Genomic DNA, 14,654 nt, shown 5'->3' with positions numbered 1-14,654 from the left:
CCCCCAAAACTAGATGTCATACTTAATCTGATTTTTCCCCTAACCTAGCAAAACTGTTCAGGTAAAAGATCTCAGTGTTTTAGCACAGGGACACTTCAGCACATCAGAACACATCAGCACAGAGGAAAACGTTCACAGCCTGCATGAGTACATATGCATACAAATTGCAAAAGGAGAGAAGGAGTTACTATCACTCAGTAGACCTTGGCAGGGAATCCAGTGTCCATCTTTACAGATGTGCAACATCTGCCTTACTATTTCCAAAAATGTTTCCACTTCACTGAAAAGGATGTTCAGAACACTTGTCTGCAAAAGCACAATCACCATTTTTACAAGGCTAAGATTTCCCAAAGTTTTATGTTTCATGTTAGTTCAGATCTTACCAGTATTGACTATTGTTGCCCATTTAAAGAAGCAAAGACCTGGCTTCACTGTCCCTTGTTTCTGCTTTGGAAGTAAATGTGTTCTGTTTTTTAAACCAGCTGCACAGGCTACTGGAACCTGGCTAATGCTCATCTAGCACATCATTCAAAGTGCTGACCAACTTGCTACTGCTCATCTAGTTCCCCATGGAAAGTGCTGACCAGTTTGCAATTACTCATCAAGTTCTCCATGCATCTGGGCTCCCTGTCTACCTTCTGGCTAATGACTCAGTGCTGACACAGCTTTTTTCTTGGCTTCCTCTCTGCATTCCTGCCTTAGAGCCAAAAGGCAGAGTGGGAAAGGACACCACCATAGCAGTATGTCATGGAAACACAACATATAAGTATGGGAAGTGGGGCATGCCTTCCATGCATCGTCTCTTTCTGTCTTCTGTCATTAAAAGGACCTGAAGAAGAAAAGTCAGAGAGAGGAAAGCCCAAGTGCATCAGTAGATGGCTGCCCCCCTACACTCTAAATGGTCAGGATGGGCTTCTAGTGTAGGGCTCCAGTGATAAGTGAAAATAGATGTTCCAAATCCTCTACTAACAGCTGCTCCCCTCCCCATTTAGCCCAAGGACAGTTCCATTTGTCTAGGTGAGTGGAAAAGACAGGAACTGAAGTCCAGCCATTTTTTAAAAGAAGAATACTGGGGGCCAAAACTCTTTGCATCGTTGCAGAAATATCATTTAAAAAAACCACAGCCTTTCAAGACACAACAAAATTCTAAAATCAGCAATAAAAAACTACAATAAAACAGAAGTAAAAGCAGCAAAATAACAAAAGCAGAAGCAAAATGCATTGTCAGTAATAGCTTGGGAGAACAGAAGTCTTCAACTAGCACCTGAAAACTAACAAAGCAGATACTAATGGAGTGTTCCTGGGGAGAATAAAAAGGTAAAGGTGTCCCCAACCAGTCGTGTCCGACTGTAGGGTGCGGTGCTCATCCCCGTTTCTAAGCCGAAGAGCCAGCGCTGTCCGAAGACCCTTCCGTGGTCATGTGGCCGGCATGACTGAACACCGAGGTGCACGGAGCGCTGTTACCTTTCCCGCCGAGGCGGTACCTATTTATCTACTTGCAATTTCTTGCTTTCGAACTGCTAGGTTTCCTGGGGAGAATACTCCACAGCTAGAGCACTACCATCACAAAAGCCCTATATTAAATCATTTCTCCTAAGCTCTGAAGTCTGGAGCACTTGGGAGAAGGGCCTCCAACAAAGACCTCCAAGAATGAACAAGATCATGGTGGTACATCAGTCTCAAACCATATGTGGCTTTATAGGTCAAAACTACTGTCTGTATTTCTCACAATCCAGGCAAAACTTTTCATATTTTATTCCAGTAGGAGAAATATAAGCGCCTGAAAAATCAGTGGAGCTTAGATGAATGTAGGCCAGTGTTAACAAGGGCAGACTCAGTTTTGTCAATAGCATACTTGAACCATGAACATGTTTTGTTTAATCTTTCTGAAGGGCTTGATGAACAATGAAGCCAAAGGGTCAAGCGCCCTGGGATCACTAACCTTCGGGATGGTGTGTTACAGCCAGTGGTGCAGCTAGGATAGGAGTCCTGCAGCCCAGAGGGCCCTCAAATCAGGGCTGGCAAACAGGTTTGTCATATCAGGACTGTAGAAGCAGTTGTAAGGTATGGAGAGGTAGTTGGAGCAGGGAGAAGAGAAGTTTAAGTTGTGTGCATCACGACTGATGCAATACAAATGGCTGTCTAATGGGGAGGGGATAAGGTCATTAAGTCCAGGGTTTAAAATTGCCTGGCTGCATCACTGGTTATGTCTCTACGCAACTTCTTCCATTTCTCTTATGATTGCTGTTTACAATCCCTCTACCAACTGGTCAAAGTGAGCAGGAATAGCCAGCAGCAGTATACCATCAAAGCAGTATGAGGGCCCAGAAATACATTTTACCCCCATCCATCACAGCATGAGACCTCTGGCAAAAGATGTAGTCCAAGTTCAATACTTCCCCCATCTCCAAGGCCCTGCTACGCATGATATCCATGTACTATGGACATGTCATAGCAGTTTACCTTTCAGAGCTTCAGGGTCTCCCAGGATCCTGGTCAGAGTTTCTGAAGGGATCTTCTCAAAGGCTTCATTGGTTGGGGCTAACAATGTAAATTGGCCTTCATTTTCTAAAAGGTTGTTGAGACCAGCAGCTGCCACAGCAGCCTTTAAGGGAATGCAAAAGAAATGTAATTAAACATGTTAGAATGAATCCAATGGGGCTAGAAGTTAAATAAATTAGGCTGGATCCAGATTTAGTCATACATAGGAGCAGACCCAGTGAAATTGACAGGACGTAAGTTAGTCATTACTAACTTCCTCTTGATTTCAATTGGTCTTCTCCAAGTATGACTAAATCTGGATCTAATCTATTTCCAAGAAAGTGATCCCACTTTAAATTGGCATCAGAAGATACATTGGAACCATTTGAGATGGACTTACCCGAAGGGTTTCAAGACTTTCTTCAATCTCAACGATTTGCAGGATATTGTTCGTTGTTGTAGAAATTACTTTGTCTATGAGATGGACCACTCCATTGGTGGCCTGATGGTCAGCCTTCAACAACCTTGCACAGTTCACTGTCACAATCTGGAGAAGACAGGGACCGGCAAAGTCAAAAACAGAAGCTAATGTATTATTGACACTAAAAAGTTAATGTAATAATATACCATGAGTTGCTTTGAAGAATTACACAACTTATTATTGTTGCATTTATTACATGTATATCCCACTTTTCTTCTATCATGCAATTCAAGGTGGGTACATGTGGTTCCTAGGTGGTCTCCCCTCCAAGCACTGACCAGACCTAGACCTACTTAGCTTTAGAAAAGTGGCTGCCTCATGTGCCTTCAGACCATGCCCTGGGACCTTATCCCACTGAATCAACTAGGAAGGCTGCAAGCCTGTATCACTCCCTACTGTTTCTTCATACCATCTATACTACATCTGACCATATGCATCTATGGTAAAGACATCAATACATATTCCAATGTAACTGAGCAGCTGCATTTTAAATTATACATAATAATGTAAAGATTCTGTGACCACAGATGTGAAGCCAGCTATGCATGGGCAGTGGGACATTTGAGGCATCCCACCCCATTCCCAAAAGGAATTCTGAACATTTAACAAGCCACCAATGAAACTCGGGGGCATTCAAGATGCTACACACAGAGGAGTTAGGCAAAAAGAATTGAAAGCTCCAATTCGTGGGCATAAACTCTTCCAGGTGCCTAATGGGTTTTTTTCAGAACTGTTCTCAGTTAATATTAATTATTACTCTTATTATTTATTTATTTATTTAACTGTTGCTTGGATTGTACACTTTATCTTAAGCTTTCCTTATATGTTCAACGTATTTGGAGAAAAAAATGAACACGAAGAAGAATAAAGGGCATTGCTCTATGAAGAGAGGGCAAACAGAAGAGTTTGGCCAACTTATATCTGTCTCATTCTGTCCAATCTGGAATAATGGCTATGTTGTTAAGTTTGGATGTGGAATACCAAAGTTCAAGTCGCCGAAAAGCAGGCTGCTGTGGGAAGAGAGAAGCACCCCAAATAGGAGGAGGCACACAGAGTTCTGCTCCACTCAGTTTTGACAAATTTCCTCCATGCCCTATCCCATGCTGTTCAGGAGGGTCTCCACAGCTGGCTTCAGGGGAGAAAGTGACAGGAAAGGCCCTTCCATGAGTGCCCTTCCACTCGCAGGTCTTGGGATCCAAGCCAGCATGAGCATCTGCCATAACCTGCAATAATTTTGCAGCTGTCTACAAATTATAACTGCCACACGAGAGCAACGTGAAACAGCTTCTGCATGGCAGGAACATGTGAGGGCCGTAATGTAGAACAGGAGTGGGCAATTTGTGGCCCTCCAGATGTTTTGGCTTACCACTCCCATCAGCCCTCACCAGCGTAGCCAATGGTGAGGGATTTGGGGGTAGCAGGCCAAAACATCTGGAGGGCCACATGTTGTGCACCCCTGATGTAGACCATCCAGTTTTAAGTCTGTTGTTTACATCCATCCCTTTTTGGGGAAAGCAAGCCAATATCAAATGCATCTAAAATAGGAACAAAATAATAATGATTATTTCATCCAGTACAGAGTTGGTACTCTTCCAAAAACAAGAAAACAAATGTAGCTACAGTTATATTTGCAGCTTTACCAAATACTCACTCCATTTGGATAATGATGGATCTGGATGTGAATATCTTGGTACATTGAAGGGAGAGATGTTCCATGTTTCAGATCATCCGTTGAGACTCGCTTATTCACCATGTGGTAGCGAAGAGCATTTAACAGCTCAATATTAACATTACTCACCAAAGAATCCAACATTTCCTAAGAACAAGGAATCAAGCCAGTTACTCAGTTCAATTAGCCTTATTTTTCCAAATAGGGAAATGCAGTTATACGTGACTGTTTCTATCTGCCTCTGCCAGGTAGGAGGAGGGAAATTAGTGCCGAGCTTTACCACCACCACTTCTCCCCCTGCAGTGGGACTGAGGACTTTCCCAGCAAAGCAAAAGATAGTTTCTATGTTAATAGATTCCTTGACTGAGGCTTCTTATGCACATCCCCTAGATTAGGGATGCACAACGTTTTTGGCGCTGATGGCTGCATCTGAGGTACGCGCGCGTGCACACACACACACACACACACACACAGGATTCTTGCCCATTTGGACCTTTTCCCACCAAGCAAAGCATAGCTCAGTTCTATGCTTGTCTGCCCAGAAGTCAGTCCCAGAGCAACAGCTTTCAGGCATGCAAAGCACAGCTAATTCTAAAATTTAAAGGTATTTAAACTTGACATGCGAAGCAACCTATTTAACATTTAAACGTCTTTAAATCACTCATCTCTGATCACTGATGAGAGATAAAAGCAGGGATTTGCCTGCTTACCACTGAACAAAGCTTTCTTTCTTTGGACTTTCTTAGGTCCCACTTTCTGTGGCCTTTTCCCGCAGCCTACCTGATCAGCTAGGCGGCAGCTGAGAGTGGGCTTCAGGGTGTGCACCCCTTCCCTAGATGAAAGGGATTTTGCATCCCCAACTAAGCAATTGCACCTATGGAAGGAGAAATCAGTACACAGAATGCATAGATCCTGCTCAGTGGACTGCAGCCCCTGTGAATAAAATTATTACATCTTCTTGACCCTAGATCTTATTTTCAGCTACTAGCCATGTAGCAACCTATTTTGTCTTCATTTTTATAGGGGTGCAATTATATAGAACAGTGACCAAATTTCTACTGCTGGGCAACATTATAATCACAGCCACAGCATAATCTCAGTCCTTTTTCAGATTCCATGTATTTTAAATCACATTTTTGATTATGGCAAAGCATCCAACCTTAAACATTTCACTATTCTTACCAATATTCATATTAGTTGGTTATAATGAAAGCTCAGGACTCCCATCACCCCAGCAGCTACAAGCTCTTGCAACAATGAAAATGTCCGTGCTCACTATAGCCATCGATTATGGAATTGTAAGAGCTCCTTAGAACAATTAAGTGCTTACTTAATTAATAAAGAAAGCAAGTTTTTAAGGGCATCTAAATTCAGATGGAATTTTAACTTGGAGGTCCTTCTGCATTTTCTGCTTTAAGAAAAATCACTTCCCTCCTCAAGGTAAAGCTTTTATTTAATCGTTCATCATATGAATGGTTACAGGACACACATAAACAAGGAAGAACTGGAAAGAACAGATAAGGAAGGTTGTATGGGATGGAGTGCAGAGTAACACAATACACAGGTAACTAGGACTGTTGGTTAACCAAGTGTTGATTCCAATCACGGTGTTCCGTGGAACATCCTGGCATAGCAAGAAGTCACCGCAAATTAGGGATCATTGCATTTGGGCGCTCTTATTGTCCTTACAATAACTCCGTTCAGGTGCTTCTTCATGTGCACTTCCCACTGTGTGGATAAATGATTTCTATTTTTCCTTATCTCTTCAACCCATTTAAGTTTAGGGAAAGGAAGCGGCACTTATTCTTACCGCAGGCAAGGATGCCCAGGCCTCATTGGTTGGGGCAAAGATCGTGTAGCTCCCAGGGCCTGTGATTTCAGCACTCAGGTTCGAGCTGGCAGAATAGAGCTGAGTGGTTGTGGCCCCAACAACTCCAAGTGTTTCATAAAGGTTTGCAAGAGGCAATGCTGTTAAAACAATAAATACAGTTCACTTTAGCAAGGCAGTAGTAGCATCATAGCATTTACTACTCCACAACTATAGTAAAAGAGGATGATTGCTCAAAAAGCTCAGTATGGATATAGGGCAGTGGGCTGAATGTAGACTTAGTCATGCTTAGTGCAGATCCATTGAAATCAGTGGGAGAAGAAGTTAGTCATGATTAATTGAAGTCCCATTGGTTTCAATGACTTACTCCAGAACTGGGGAACTTCCAGCCGCAGGCCTAATACAGTCCATGGAGGCTCCCCCAATCCAGCCAACAAAGGCCCCTTGGATTCTTCATGAAGCCTTCAAGCCCTCCCCCCCCAAGAAATCCCCACTGAAACTGCAGGGATTCACCTATACACTCTCCCACCTTCCCAACTGGATCAGAGATAAGAGTGGGGACCTGACTTCTCATGCCACTTGTTTTCCCAACTCTGGGGACTCAGCTGGTGCTTGGAGGAGCTGAGTCCATTAGTGAATTGCCCATTGCCTGTTTGGGATGGTGCATGGTGCACAAAGGAGGCGCCGGCTTGACCAGGGCCTGGAGGCGCCACTTCTCCAGGCACCAGCTAAGTCCCTTTCTCCATGCACAGAGAGAGGCAAACAACTCTGTGCCTCTTTCTGCATGGAGAAAGTTGAAATGGGTGGGGCAGATGACATCAGGGGAGGGGTCTTCATGGCCTGGCCCCACTCCCTGACATCATCTGGCCTGCATCACTGGTCTTGGCAGGGGACAGGGGAGGACAATGTAGTCCACAGACCAAAACAGGTTCCCCATTCCTGGTCTACTCTAAGCATGACTAAGCCTAGATCCAACCCAGTGAATTCAGAGAGATTTTCCACATGCTGTTTTTTATAGCACTGGCCCATATTTAGTCTGAAGGGCATTCTAGGTGCTATGCAGAACAGAAAAGAGACACAGACCTTGCCAATGTCTTAGGGCCAAACTGCACATTGCATGGGTGTAACATTCACTCTGTGCCTTTAAAAGGGAAAAAAACCCTGAAAGGTACTTTGGGAGTGGAGAAGCAGCCAGAGGGTGGGGGAACTTTACCCTTTCTCCACTCACAATTTCCCATGCCACATTGCCCTCCCAAGCAACATTTTTCCTGGTGGGTTTTCAAGCGCATTTTTGCCCTGGCAAATCCTGGGGATGAAGAAGCCGCTGTCGGGGGCTATGAACAACGAACAAGCAACAGGTGAGGAAAGGGTTAAGCATCCCATCGTCTCCTGCTATTTGCCCACTCCAAATCACCCCCCTATTAAAGTAGGTTGTCACGTTACCACTACATGAGGCAGTACGAGCTCTTGCACCCTATGTTAATTTTGAGATGTCAACAGGATACAATATGGGCCATGTAGCTGCTCACCACATATTTGTTATCCATTGAAATACATATATTTCAAGAAATACTTGTGTTGCTGGTTACTGAATGTATTTTGTACTTTTTATGTATTTTATTCTTGTAAGCCGCCTTGGGAAGGCTTCTGCTCTGAAAGGCTGCCAAGAAACATCTTAAATAAATAAAAAAAATCTGGAGCAGCAGTCTTTGGAGATTAAAAGAGCTGCCATTTTTCATACCGCAGTGCCTGGAATCTGTACTAGACCAGAGCCTCTTCTCCTCTTCACTGAAAGGGACCTATCAGACTCACTGGCTGAATCAGTGTATGTGCGCCGACACCCCAACTTTCCCAAGTTTGCACAAGATGTTATTTCTCGTTTCTTTACCTGCTGGGCAGCCTTTTTCTCCAGGAACTTCTTCATAACCTGGACAACACTCATAGGCAATCACTCTGCAATGAGAAAGAACCACAGGATATTAAGAGAAATGGCTAAGGGGAATCCAATCTATGTCTGTTGCAGTGGGCGTATGGAACACCAATTGGACTGAAGTCCAATTAGACCAGCCTTCCCCAACCTGTGTCCCTCCAAATGTTTTGGTCTACCACTCCCACCATCCTTGGCCATCGGCCATGTTGGTTGGGGCTGACAGGAGATGTAGGCCAAAACATGGGGAAGGCTGAATTACACAGGCCAGAAGGTGAAGTCCATGCTCAGAAATATAGCACCGTAAGTCCTCCCAGGACCATGCCACTTCAGATTGTTGGTGGTAGATCACATGTTTGAATGGCCTCCCATATTAGACATAAAAACCCCATCCTACACACAGAAAGCTACCATGGCTATAAGAAGGCTAGCTTAGAACCTTTTTCCCTTGACATACTATCTTTTTCACATGAACAGAATTTGGAGCACGGCGTAGCATTCAAACATGAAGTCTCCTGTTCTAAACTTCATTGAATGACTCTGGGTTCTAGTATTATGAGAGAGAGAGAAAACTTCCTATGTTACATAGGAAGCAGGCCTCCCCCCCCCACACACACACTTTTCAGGAATATAGCCAAACATGACCACCTAAATGCTGATAGCTACATTTTACAATATGCAAATTTCTCAAATAAACATATATTTGCTAATTTCCCATCCTTAGATTTTTTTCGTGAAAAATGTGTACAGGGTTACGCAGGACACTGAAGTTCTCTCTGCAGAAGGAGCAAAGCCACTTGGGATACGTAATACTGTTAGAGTGGTCACGTATGAAGAACAAAAGAGAGCACAAAATAAGACAGTGTTTTGCGTACAACTTGCATACGCTAATTGGTATGAATAGATGCAAACTCAGAAATAATTATTATAATTTAAATAGAAATACAGTCCATCTCAGCATAGTACGGAAGACTATGACCAGATGACCTGTGTGCTTGCCTGTTCTGGTGCTAACTGATGATGGGCAACAGTTCTTATAGTTCATTATCTTTAAACTGGAACTGGATATGACACCTTCCAAAGAGAGGACTGTCCTCTGTAAAAGAGGACACCTGGCCACTGGGGTCTGCCTATGCTGGCAGCTGAAGCTGAGGGAGTGTCAGCACAATACAGCTTAATCATGAATTGCACCCTAATCACATGGTATGCAAGCCATGTGATTTGGGAGCAATTCATGATTAATCTAGTTTGTGTTAAAGCTACGATTAGTAGGACTCAAGCTTCAGTCTTATGCACACTTACCGTACCTGGATGTAACCCTGTTGACTACAGTGGGGCTTACTTCTGAGTAAATAGACAATGTTCTTAAATTGTCTCAACACTGCAGGCTCTTATTTAAACCTCGTGGCCTCCTGTTTAAGTGTGGCATATGCAGCCTCTTGCAGAGGAAGCAGAGTGTCTGGTAACAGTCCCTTGTGTCCCCTTTGAAAGGAATGAAGTTGCAAGTGCTGTGTTTTGTTAGCAGATTAAGCTACTTTGGGAACCACTGGGCTTCTACACCACATTTAATCACTGTTTGGATAATACTGTAATTCCATTATGTTTATTATCTCAACAAAGCAAATGTTTTCTCTCTCATCAAGCCCCAGTACTGGAATAATACTTCTCTCCTTGAGACACACTTTTTTGTTTCCTTGGATCAAATTGTAATAGAACATTCAGCCTGCAGCATTAGGAATTTATCTCCTGATGTAGATGGCTTTATTTACCCTCTGTACCTATCTAAATAGGCTTGGGGGACATCTAAACTATGTTACGAACAGTTTGATAAGTAAAGCAGCAAATGTAACCTCTGTGATACAAAGCAAGCAGCTAAGCCAATTAGTTATGTTCTAAGGCTTTATAGAAAAACCTGAAAAGTTGGTCAATTACACACTAATGAACTGTCTGATACATTTAACAGCTGGTGGCTTGTTCTTCCTCAACCTTTGAATGCTGTTAAGTCATTCTAGTAGACCACAATTTAATTAAACTACAATGCATATACCAGCTTTAAAAACACACACCTCAAAACACTTCCACTTACTATGCTTTTTTTTTTTAAAAGCAGACAAAGACTGCTTTCTTATAAATAAGAAAAGCAGGCTCACCGTTTCCCCAGGGTTGTTACATTTCTAGCCTTAGGGCTTTTACAAGAGAACAGACAATATAATCTCAGTATCAAAACTGCAAACAGTAATAGTATGTTGATTGGTGACCTGACTTGTAGAATTGGTTTGGAAGCAAGTATAGCCAAGAGCTAGGCAGCAATGATATAAATAAAAATGTAAGCATGTGTGTCTGAGACTGTATGTATGAGTGTGGGGGGGGGGGGCAAAGCTATTTGTATGTCATGATTTGGACCTATGAATCAATAGCAGGAACACTATGGGATTAAAAAAAAAATCGTGAAGGTAATGAAGAGTTAGCATGTGAAACAAATACCTACACTTCAGTTATAGAAGCAAATAAATTATGTGTCATAGTTTCCTAGCAAAATTACACAGAAATATCCAGACTGATTGTCTAGACATTATATATTCCACGTGGGAAATGGTTTTCTTAGAGCAAATTGCTTTCTTTGACTCCTGGAGATCTCAACACCACACTGGTACACTTTTCAATCTCAACTACCCTACTTTCTCATTACGAAACACACACACACACACACACACACACACGCACTTGCCTGAATTCCCTAATCGTACTTTTGGGCCATAAAATAAACTAACCATATATTGTATCATAGTCTAGACAGCACTTGGTTCAAAACTGAAAATTAAACACAAAGAGATGATTAAAGATGAGTCCACCCAAACTTTAGCATAAAGAATTTTCAAGATCTGACATCGTTCCTCAAAGGCTTATTTATAGAGAGATGGAAGGTTAATGAGCTGTGACTAACAGACCAGGAACCTAATGTACACAAAACTCAGGAGAGCAGTCTAAACTCTCCAATGGACATGTCTGCCTGGGTAAGGGAAGCTGTGGAAGTGAACTAGGCTGAAAATTAACTCACGAGGGGCTCCAAGGGAAAACAAAACTATAATGGAATTTCTTTTGCTGACATGGGTGTCAGGGCTGTTTCACACATTCTGGGGAGGCAAACCTGGATTTGCTGCCAAATATACACGCAATGGTCAACGGCAACCTATTACTGTTTATGGAACCGTCTCCTAAGTCTAAGTGAGTATCTTTCCCAATGCGAACAATGATAGTGGTATGGAAAATGTTGACACACATGAGCCCCATAGGCGTAGAACCAGATCTCAAAGTACCACCTATACTCTGGGACTTCTGGATTGGTTGTTCTGCTCACTGCACCCTTTACTCCAGCTGTTACACTACCTGCTCCATTGCGCATAATACAGGGATAGTCAACTGGCAGCTCTTCCCTGGAGCAGGCCCCCAAGCCATTTTATTTGTGTCCTTTCAATCCTACCAAATTTATTTACATTTCTGTTCATAAGAAAAAGGGGAAAGGTTTTCAAGCAGTAAGAAATAGTGATGGTAACATCACCTGTCTCAGATTCCTGCAGATGTGCAGAAAGAACAGCTTACTAGAACACAGAAGTTGGTTGTACCTGCTCTAACACATTATCATATCCTAATCCTAGGCACGCACTCAGACCAGGTGTCCTTCCTAGACATTCCTGATTCACGTTGTGGTGAGTATAGGCTCTGAGAAGGATTGCTTGTAGACTACACTGTGCTGTGAGCTCAACCTAACTCTCTTCTGTATCAGGTTCCCCCACTGCTATCAAGGCTGGGTTCCACAAAGGCTGTGTTAGAGGAATGGCATGATGGTTTCCAGACCCCAAGGGCTAGAACCTTATCAACTCTGGCTCACTGCCCTGCTTCCTTGGCTTAGCTCCTGCCTCCTTTCTCAGCCTGATATGATGGTAACTCAGCACTGACCTTATGGTTTCTGAATTCTTCCTGGTTCCCAGTGTAATATGTACCAGGCCAGGCCCTGATAACATCACTCAAACCAAAGCAGTATCTTTGATCTTGCCAACTAATGTATTTGCTATTTCTTTTGCATCAGGCCTCCTCTCCCAGGCACAGGCTATACTTTCAAACAAACAAGCCTACATTAAATTAATCATGTTTTGGAGAAGATGCAGTGCATAATCAACTGTAATGGGAGCGTCCTCAACATAGGCAACCATAAGAACAGTCATCTTTTGTCATTCATCACTCTTCCCAAGCCCAAACAACAGCCACTCTGTAATTTTGTCCAGAAAAGAGATAGCCAGCACTAAAACAACCAGAGAAAATGGACACCATCAGCATGCCAAACTCATAAGCTGTTTATTATAGTGGTAACTAACACACAGCTGCTCACAGATCCTATAAGCCATAGCAATGCAATAAGGGACAGAAACAGCAGAGAAAATAGCATAAGCACATCATATTAACCAAAAAGCATACTGGCATGCAGATTAAAGTACCTGGCTTTAGGTAACACATTTGAGCTGATTAGTTTAAAAAAGTTGACTGGAGAGAGCAATGTTCCCTCTTAAATTAAAAAACCTTTCTAATAACTAAATATTATCATATTGCTGCAAATTTAAATGCTGGGCCAAGGGAGATAGGAAAAAACTAGGAGTTGAGATATTAAAAATAAAAATATCAAACTACTCCAAAGTGAATAGAACAATCATTTTAGTGCTATTCCAAATGAACAAATATGCCTGTTTTTTTTCTTAGATAGTTTATATTTCTGCAAAGGAAAACCATGCAAACTGTTTCACGGGATGATCACATGTGTATTGTTTTGAGTGTGCATGCAGCAAAATACACAGGATGTGATTATTTCCCGTTGCTGCACACCATTTGCACGCTTCCTACATGTTCTAGCTATTATAAAATAGGTTTCAAGTGACCCAGCGATGTAAAAGGTTCTAAAGGAGTTTTGTTCTCTTCTGCGTTTATGCAGAAGTATAAATGCAGTTTATTCCTGTACCGTTACTGGAAAAGCAAGCTTTGACTCATAAGACCACAGAACCATCCATTTTTCAAAAATGAAAGCTCTGAGGCCAGTTGCAAGAGAGTCAGTTGACACAATGTTTACAATCAGCAGGCTGCACAAGCCACTAGTATACTCTGTGTGACAGCGCTGTATTTACGTTCTATACTTATGGTATCTGATTAGCTGCTGCAGATATTTACATGTCGGCAGTGCTGGTGCTCAGACCAAGGGTGTTTGTCCTATATACTCTAATCCCTTCAAACCACACTTTCCTGACTTCTTGGGTGGGTGATTTTAAGTGAAGTCTTACTCATTAATCAATCACACTTTGAGTTCAAAGTGTGAAACAGCCATATAGGTCATATTGCTTTCCTCCCCACCCCCTTTTCGGCGCCAAGGGCAGCACCTGGTGTCCGATGGGCGGGTGTCAGCACAAGTATGCAAACACACACACACGCGCGCACGCACACCAATTAGGCAATTTAATTTATTTTTTTCAAATTTATTTATTTAATGGATGTGCATCTCTCCCAGTCATGCAGCTTTGTTTACTTCGGCTTTAACGATGTACTTACTTTTCCCTGCTTTTGAAATGTGTGCTCCTCTCTGCCCCCTTGAAGCAGCAGCCCCAGAAGCCTTCACAGTCATACAGCCCTTTGTGAGCAGCTGCCAGATTGTCTCCTAGAAGACAATCTGGCAGCTGCTCACAGAGGGCTCAGTGATTCCTGCCCTCAGACTCCAGATCTTAGCGTATCCTCCCAGAAGTGGGAAGATAATTTGGGGGGAAGGGGCTGGCGGGTGAGCTAGGAGAAGGGGACGAGTGGTAGTATGGACCTCCCCCCCGTGTGTGACGGGGGGAGGTCCAAAGCATGGTAAAAGTGATAGGAGGGGGTAAGCAACATCAGGGATGCCGCCACAGAGCATATCGCAGCACTGCAGCGGCCTCAGCAGCGCAAGCGGTGGTGCGGCTATTTTGGCAGTGTGGGAGATTCTCACAGCAGCATCTGCGAGCCTTGGGGGGACCACACAACAGGTGATGGGGTGCCACGGGCAGGCTGTAGGTTGTGCACCCTGCTCTACAGCCACCAACCCACTAGTTTATGAAATCTCATTTATAATTGATATAGAAGCAAAGGTATTCTTGTTTGTAGTTTTGGGGGACAGCATTCTAACATGCTTAAGTAATTCCCGGTTAAATGTGGAATGGCTGAAATTTAACAGAAAGGAAGTATAAAGTTGTAAGGGAGAACAATT

The 14,654-nt window shown here is 43.0% G+C and overlaps 1 protein-coding gene across 1 annotated transcript in view; it reads right to left on the bottom strand.

The window, feature by feature from the left end:
* TGFBI (transforming growth factor beta induced) overlaps positions 1-14,654 on the bottom strand; it is a 53,146-nt gene that overhangs the window by 20,197 nt on the left and 18,295 nt on the right. Inside the window, exons 3-7 of the mRNA XM_084838985.1 lie at positions 8,348-8,412; positions 6,442-6,599; positions 4,614-4,778; positions 2,882-3,028; positions 2,464-2,605 (exon numbers count right to left, since the gene is read on the bottom strand). Coding sequence (XP_084695111.1) covers positions 2,464-2,605; positions 2,882-3,028; positions 4,614-4,778; positions 6,442-6,599; positions 8,348-8,412 — 677 coding nt within the window. The remainder of the gene's footprint in view (positions 1-2,463; positions 2,606-2,881; positions 3,029-4,613; positions 4,779-6,441; positions 6,600-8,347; positions 8,413-14,654) is intronic.

This window comes from Heloderma suspectum, chromosome 2 (genome assembly GCF_057233095.1).
Source record: "Heloderma suspectum isolate Gila_16-S chromosome 2, 16-S_ref, whole genome shotgun sequence".
NCBI classification, from domain to species: Eukaryota; Metazoa; Chordata; class Lepidosauria; order Squamata; family Helodermatidae; genus Heloderma; species Heloderma suspectum.
This window is presented reverse-complemented; position numbering and strand designations above follow the sequence as displayed.